The following is an 8,675-nucleotide window of genomic DNA, read 5'->3' as shown; positions in this document are numbered from 1 at the left end:
AAAATAAAAAATAAATAAATAAATATAAGGGGCCAAAACGTAAGTTATAAAACAAGATGAAACATTAGCTGTGGCTGGAGACGCACCAGTCTCTGGATTGTCCAGTAATCTCTTGCAAAACTCTCAGCGGTCAGCGGCTGCTAACGCAATAGGGTGCCACATGGCAAAGCTCAGGGGAGCTGCAGTCCAAAAAAAACATTTAAAAAATTGTAGCTCCACCCCTGTTCCAATAGGCACTCCACCCACCACGCAGAGAGAAGCTCCGCCCCACTCCCAGCGGAGCTCTGCACACCACATGTGAAAGTCCGCTCCAGTTCCGAGTGGACACCCTGTTCCAAGCCTGCCACCCGGAATTAAGCCTTTGCTCGGAATGAGGCCAGGGAGGAGAAGAAGGTTCACAGTGCCAAACGCATGCCCATTCTGCTGCACACACACACACACACACACACACACACACGTGTGTATATGTGTGTGTGTGTGTGTGTGTGTGTGTGTTTGTGGGTTTGGATGTGCCACAGCATGTAGGTCCACACTTACACTCACATATGTGTGAGAGCAACTTTGTGACAACATGCACATATACATTAGTCTGTTAGCTGGACCCTATCACACCTAGGCATAGCGTGCAGTAGTTGTTCCTAGCCCTACACACACACACACACACACACACACACACACACACACACACACACACACACACACACACACACACACACACACACACACACACACACACACACACACACACACACATGTACAGCCTGTGGCATATGTGACAGCAGGGGTTTGGTCACATGTGCAGAGCTGCAGGTATAGATCAAGTGAGCTTCCATAAGGAGATCCAGTGAGATCTCATAAGGAGATTAGGTGAGATCCCATAAGGAGATCTGGTAAGATCCCATAAGGAGGTGAAGTATAAGACTTCCCTTCATCCTCTGAATATCACCACAGCACTTCCACCAGTGGCAACACTAACACACACATCCCCAACACCAACACATGAACCCCCAACACCAACACACATGCCCCAAGACCAACACCAGCACACATATACCCCAATACCAACACACACCCTCTGTCACCACCACGCACTTCCCCCAACACCACCACACACATCCCCCAACACCATCACACGCATCCCCCAACACCAACACATGCATCCCCCAACACCAACACACGCATCCTTTGGCACCACCATACACATCCCCCAACAACACCACATGCATCCCCAAACACCAACATACGCATGCCCCAACACCTATGCACGCATGCCCCAACACCACAGGGTGCTTCATTTACTATGTCGCTTTTTTTCCCTCTTTTTAATCTTTTTTTTTCAATTTCATTTTATTTTATCTTTGATCCCCGGTAGTAATATTCATATATACACACCATACAAATGTATTTACATGGCTGTACATGTACTAAGGCCCCTGCATTTGGAGGGGGAGCCTAAGATGGCAGAGGCTCCATGGCCGGACCTCACTGGCCGTCTGTGCAGGGGCTTCTGGCACTACAGCACAGGTCACACCGTTTAAAAAGGTCCAGTAAACATTCCACAGGCTAATCAAGCTAAAGCCAGTCACAACAAAGCTGGGTTGTTTTTTTTTTTGTTTGTTTTTTTGTTTGCTTTTTGCGTGGTTCATGATACGTGTGCGAAAGTAACGTATTTCGAGATATGACAGTAAAAAAATGTCATCTAGTTAATAAATAGATGAATTCATGAATGAATAAATGAATAAATAAATAGAAATATAAATACACTGACAATCACACTTTGTTGTTCACTAAGAGCCTGAATTTGCTATTCAACTGGTATTTCAGCCACGTCCGATGCTTCCGCGTAGTTGTTCTGAGCTGTGCATCTCTGAGACTTCTTCTGATGAGCGTCAATCAGGTACAGGTGGCACTTTTGCTCACAGGTATATTTCTCGTTTGGGGGCGTGGTTGGAGGTGGGGCTGGTGGGCGGGAACTCGGAGGTGACGCTCAGAGGCACCTCCTCCAGTGGGGTGTGGTCACTGGGGGCGTGGTCATTGCTGGAGTAGGCACTGCGGGAGGGGGGGAGGCGTGGCCGGTGCTCGTCACTGCCGAGCCGGGCACTGCCGTTGGCCAGCCGGCCCAGGCTCCCTCTCTCCTGGTAAGGCACAAAGGTGGAGAGTTTGGGAGGGTTGCGGCCCTTCCGCACGGGCGACGCCTGGCCCGGCATCCAGCACGCATCCGAGTGGCCCAGCTCACTGCACTCCTGACTGCAGTTCCCCGTCATGGCAACGTCTGGCAGTGAGCGAATGTCTGTAAGGGGAAAAAGGAAAGCAAAACAAATTAAAAAACAGAAAATGGAAAAAAAAAAAAAAAAAAAAAAAAAAAAGCACCAAAAAAACATTTATGTTAATAAGTGCAAAGAAGCCTGAGGGTCAAGTGGGAGAACAGGTACCAGCGGAGTTCTCCTCCAATACAGCCCCGTAGATGCCTACACCTACAGCCTGACGCAGACAATTAGTGGCCGACGTACAAAGAGCTCGTCGCCGTTGCTATGCACTGTACGGCGGTTGCTATGTGAGGTGCAGCAGTTGCTATGCACAGTGCCGTTGTTGTTATGTGCTGTGCGATGGGGATTTTTTTAACCCTTTTTCTTTTATTCTGCTGCTCAAATCTTCATTCTGAAGATCTGTTCGCAGTCCGTACACTATGTCCTACGCTGATTACACCTGAAATGGTGGCCATTGTGCTTGGACCAACAGCTGACAGCCGCTTGGGTGGTTGCTATGCAATGTGAATAAGTGCAGGTTTGCTAGCTGCAGTGGATGGAAAAGAAGGTGTGGTAGTAGCAACATAGATTACACACACACACACGCACACACACACACACACACACACACACACACACACACACACACACACACACACACACACGCACGCACACACGCACACACGCACACACGCACACACACACACACACACACACACACACACATACACACACACACACACACACACACACACACGCACACACACACACACACACGCGCACACACACGCGCACACACACGCGCACACACACGCGCACACACACACGCACACACACACGCACACACACACGCACACACACACGCACACACACACGCACACACACACGCACACACACACACACACACACACGCACACACACACGCACACACGCACGCACACACGCACACACACACACACACACACACACGCACACACACACGCACACACACACGCACACACACACGCACATACAGATGTTCCCGCACGCAAACAGGCATTACGATACTATATGTGGCATTAAATGGGACCCACCAGTGGCCCTGAAGGCGAATTCGATGTTACGGCTTATTGACTGGCAGGTCTGAAATTAGTGTGCCCTGATTGCTATCCATTTTCCATCCCACTGTTCCTAATTAATTAAATAGGGCCAAGAAGCAGCGACCTCATTCCGACAAGCAGCGCCACAAGTGAGCGGCTGTACTGTATCTCCCTCACACAGAGTGTGTCCTAAAACACCCGCCCGCTTGGTGAGCAGGGCCGAATCGCAACGTGAAACGCGTGCTCTCATGCAGGGCATGCGGAAGCTCTGCCTCGCGCTCCCTCCCCACCGGCTGGAGGCTCTGCCTTCCAGAGGGCGGGGACTAAAAGCAGTAGGGTAGGTGTGGGCATCGACCGTGGTGGAGGGCCACACATGGCAGCCCCGAGGTGAAGAGGCGCGCCTCTGCTGTCCTCGTGCATTTGTAAAGGGAGGGGGGAAGGGGGATGAAAGGAGAGGGAATGAGGGAAGGAGAGAGGGAGAGAGGAGAGACAGAAGGAAAGGGAGACTGCTTTATGCCATGCAGAGCTGTTTTCGTGGTCAAACTGTAGTGAAAGTAAATCAGCTCTCACCTCAAGAAGAAAAAATAAATCTACATTAAGCTCCTGCTGGCTGTGACGTGTGTGTGTGTGTGTGTGTGTCTGTGGGGTTGTGTGTGTGGGTGTGTGTGCACTTGTGCCATGGAGTGCATGTGCTGGAAATAGAGTATGTGAAAGCTCAACAGGGATTGTGAGAGCGTGCGAGAGACACTGAATGTTTTGAAGGTGAAGTGTGTGTTGTAAGAGATGGAAAGTGTGTTAGTGAAGGTGTTTGGCAGGTACTATGACTGAGCGAGAGAGTTAGCCCGGGTATTACAGGTGGTCTGTGTGTTATAGATAGTGTGTGTGTCAGAGACTGTTGGAGTGATTACCGTATGTGTGTGTGAATCCCGTGTGTGTGTGTGTGTGTGTGTGTGTGTGTGTGTGTGTGTGTGTGTGTGTGTAAGAGAGAGATGGTGTCCAGGGAGAATCAGGGAAGAGACTGAATCTGCCAGCAGCTCTAAGCAGTAGCTAATGGGATTGGGAGAGCAGGTGACTGGGCTTGAAAAGGAAGCATTTTCCACACTTTTCTTCCACACAAAACAAAAGACTGAAACTGTCCAGGTTTGCAAACAGACTGCACATGTTGTGGCATCATCTTGGGCCACAGAGCACTTCATCACTGAATCTGAATCATGGCACACAGCCTGGGACAGAGGGGTGGGGGGGGGGGGGGGGGGGAGAGAGAGAGACAGAGAGAGAGAGAGAGAGAGAGAGAGAGAGAGATGAGTCACTCATGCCTGCCTGTGTAACATGTCAAGTGCTGTCTCACACACGTGAACAAACACACACGCATGCACACAGACACACAGACACAGACACAGACACACACACACACACACACACACACACACGCTATGTGCAGGTTTTGCAGTGGGCTTGCATCAGGAAGCCTGTGGGATGGCTGGGCTTCTATGTTTGTGACAGGTTTCTTCTCTGTCTGATCCTCTGCCCAGGGGCCATAAGAGGGGAGGGGGGAAGCTGCTCTTCCTGCAATTTCACAGGGCATCCCTCTGTTTGATACCACAGCTCTCTCTCTCTCTCTCTCTCTCTCTCTCTCTCTCTCTCTCTTGCTCTCTCACCCTCTTTCTCTTTCGCTCTCACCCTCTTTCTATCTCTCTCAACCTATCTATCTCTCTCTCTCTCCACCTGCTGAGGCTGACTGCACCACTGTGCTCTAATCAGCTGGAAATTACAGCCCAGTTCACGGAGTAGGGCATCAAACGTGGAGAAATCCGTCTGGATCGGCAGTCGTTTGCAATTATAATCTAATGAGAAAAATGACACCAAAATTCTAAGCTCCAAGTATTATTTTTTTAAAGCCAAACAGACACCCTGTGGTTATTGCTAAAGACACCATGTCTGCACTGAGATAACGATACAGCAACCATCTTGTGGAAGAAGAATGACACATGCTGTTTTTTTTCCTTCTCCCCCCAGTGCATGTTGGGGTTATCGTATTCAGGAGAACAGCCTAACAAGCTGAGTACAACTCTGCGTGCATCGTGTTCTCTGCTAGAGCAAAGGAGCAAGACAAAGAATATGGGAGAATATGTGAGAAAATGTGATGGAGTAAGACATCACCGAACCTACTTTGTAATACATCCGGACAGATATGGAAGTATGCACATCTTGGACAAGATGATGGTCCTCCCAGCGCCTTGTCTTATTTTGGTCCTATGCAGATCTTTGTCACGCCCTGAAAGCTCTTGTGACATTAAAGTAAATGCACGACTCCTTCATGGTGGAAAACGTCACACCAGATCAAGAGAAACGTCAGAGTTGGCAGAGACTGCGGGCTATACGCTTAGCACAACAACGGCGGGCTCTGTCCCCCTCCGCCAGTCCTGCCCGTGAAGCTGTGTTTGCTGCAAGCGCTGAGTGCAGAGTTCAGTGGCAGACTCCTGATTAACCACTCGCCTGCGCCGGCCATCTCGGCTCCATCTCAGGGCAGCAGCTCTAGACGTGTCCACCCCCCCCAGCCCGGGCCTCATCCATCTCCTTGAGCCTGCCTGCTTGCTCTGACAGCCCAGACCTGAAGGAAGATGGCCGGGCTTCCGGGAGGCCACCAGTTCCTGGCTGACGGCGATGAAAATGACAAAAGGATGAGGAGGAAGGGAAGCCGGGCAGCAGCGGTCAGGCATGCCACCGTGCCAGGGCCTCCGGATGGAGCGGGGTACCGTGCACAGGGATCGTTTTCCTCTTGGCTGTGAGGAAGTGGCGTTTGGCTGAGGGAGGAAGGGTGTGTGTGTGTGGGGGGGGGCGGTCTTTATTGTGGAGATTGCTGGCGATTGCGAGGTCATAGTTGGCTTCCGAAAGACATGCTCTGGCACTATCAGATTGCTATTGGACTGTAGGCGGACAATTAGAGACTGGCAAGCCAGTGGATGGCTATATCAACAGGGTGTGCTGCCGCACAGGGTAGTGGCAGCAGAGTAAGTGTGGATGGCCATATTTTATAGCAAGGGAAACTGGTGGAGCGGAAGGGTGTTTTGACTGGGATGCGTGTGTGTTTGTGTTTGTGCATGCGTTTCATTGCATCTGGCCGCAGCTTGAATTGTGCTGCCATCGGCTGGATTGCAGAGAGAGAGAGAGAGAGAGACAGAGAGAGAGAGAGAGAGAGAGAGAGAGAGTGAGAGAGAGAGAGAGAGACAGAGCAAGACAGAGCAAGAGAGAGAGAGAGAAGGAAGGCCAGAACTGCCTGATTCCTCTGAGCCCTGCTGAAAATAAGAGAAATGCATGTCGGCCTCGCCTCGCCCCGGTCCCTCAAGTACCAGCCATCATGGCAGGGCGTTGCGGTAGTTAGAGAGTGCTTGACTGGCTCACCCGGGTTGGCCCCCTCTCCCCCTGCCCGCGCAGGAAAGCCCTGGGGCCTCTCCGTACCCTGTATGAGCCGCCCAGCTGGGGCGGAAGCAGATCCAGCCCTTAAGCCAGCGTGCTCCCCAAAGCACCCGCCGCTTCACCTGCTCTTAGGCGGCCAGACCGGGCAAAGCTGGCAGCCTTGGCGTTCTGTTTGCTGTGCAACGCTGGCGCCTGGGCCTAATTGCCCCGTCCTGCCCTGGAGTCTAAGAATACCCACCCCAGCTGCAGTGGCGCGGCGCCTCTCACCGGAGCCCAAGCTCCCGGCTAAAGCTGATGGACACATTATTCTCTCCTCCTCATTACGGAGTCACTCTTCTCCAGTCTGGCTCACCCGCAAACACCTCGCAGCACTGGCATGAGCAGAGCCTCAGCAAGCCTTTCCCTACATCACCAAGAGAACACTACATAATACTCACCAGGAGCCAGGGAGACTGAGAAGGAGAGGTCTCAGTGAAAGGGTAGCACGCATGCACGCACACACACGCTCACGCCCACATGCAGCCACGCACACAGACACGCAAATATATACACAGACACCTTACCCTCTTCTCTTAATGTTCAACAAAAAACAAATACACACACACACACACACACACACACACACAACTCTCTCTTAATGTTCCATGTAACCTCATGCAAATCGATGGCTTACGTTAAAAGAAGTCTATTCAAAGACAGTATAATTGTTCCCATTTTCCTACTGTTTATAAATTAGGCCATATTTCACGTCCATGAAATCAACATGAAGCTTCTATTATTAAAGGCACACGACGGATGCTACACCAAAAACAGACCTACGAGCAAGCCGAAATAAAACTTAGATGACAGCTGTCTTATGTGGGTCAGAGTCTTCTATCTGGGTGCTGGCCATGTAGCTCTTTGGAGCTACTCTAATTCCCTGTAAAAGCACCCCAATGCCCAGCCTGGCCTGTGTGTATGATGTAACCTGTGGAAAATGAGGTGCCATTTGGACGATGGCGAGTGCAAGCGTCGGCCGTCGAAGCTGGAAAGCTGTTCACGTGTACGCCGCTGCTCCCTGACACGATGAGGATGGAACCGGCGTCACCGAGCTGTCAGCTGAGTGCCGGCATGTTATAACTGAGATAATCGTCAGATTTTTATCGGCTAGGAGAAGGGGTGCCCGCCTCTAGCTGGCTGGCACGGCCGTCTCCTGCACTCATCCCCCACCACCCCCCTACGCAAACACACATGCACGCACGCGCACACACACACACACACACACACACACACACACACACGTCCCACTGCTGGGCGTTATCGGCGAGGCGGGGGCCGTATGCTTTTGTTTCCCATTAAAGAGAGTGGCAGAGTCTGTGCACAAGGATGACCATCATTGATTGAATGAGAGAGACAAAGTGAGACAAAGAGAGAAAATAAGAGAGAGAGAGAGAGAGAGAGAGAAAGAAAAAAAGAGCCAGTGAGAAGGAGACAGGGAGAGAAAGCAGACCGTTAACCAATGGAGCTCCGTTAACCATATCTATGTCTCACCTACCTTGTTCATCTCCATTGTTAAGTGCATTATTACTTGCTCAAAAACTAATAACAACCACCACATGGAAACATCGGCCTACTGCTGAAAATCCTAGCCGTTCCGCTGCCGAGAGCAGTTAGAAAGGGAAGCAGCGAAGAGCAGCAGATCAGGACCGGCGCCGTCACGAGCTCGTAGACCCTGTTGGAGACCTGGATCACGAGGGCCAGATTAGTGGCGACAGCCGGCATCTCAGGGCTCGGACGGGTGGCGGGGCATGATTGCCCTCCCCCTCCCCCCCGCCACGCCACGCACGCACCCTCACCCCCACCCCCACGTCTCCCTGAGGTAGAGACAGGGCTGGGAGCTCAGGCGAACCTGGCTCAGGCTCCCGCAATCAATTCTACTAACAGGCAGGGACTC

The 8,675-nt window shown here is 51.5% G+C and overlaps 1 protein-coding gene across 1 annotated transcript in view; it reads right to left on the bottom strand.

Moving 5' to 3' along the window:
* Positions 1-1,133: 1,133 nt before the first annotated feature.
* pcdh1a (protocadherin 1a) overlaps positions 1,134-8,675 on the bottom strand; it is a 54,102-nt gene continuing 46,560 nt past the window's right edge. Inside the window, exon 5 of the mRNA XM_027028499.2 lies at positions 1,134-2,290. Within this exon, the coding sequence (XP_026884300.2) occupies positions 1,917-2,290 (374 nt within the window). The 3' untranslated portion in view covers positions 1,134-1,916. The remainder of the gene's footprint in view (positions 2,291-8,675) is intronic.

Source organism: Electrophorus electricus, chromosome 17 (genome assembly GCF_013358815.1).
Source record: "Electrophorus electricus isolate fEleEle1 chromosome 17, fEleEle1.pri, whole genome shotgun sequence".
In the NCBI taxonomy this organism is placed as follows: domain Eukaryota; kingdom Metazoa; phylum Chordata; class Actinopteri; order Gymnotiformes; family Gymnotidae; genus Electrophorus; species Electrophorus electricus.
The sequence above is the reverse complement of the archived record's forward strand: the minus strand, read 5'-3'. Positions and strand labels throughout refer to the sequence as shown.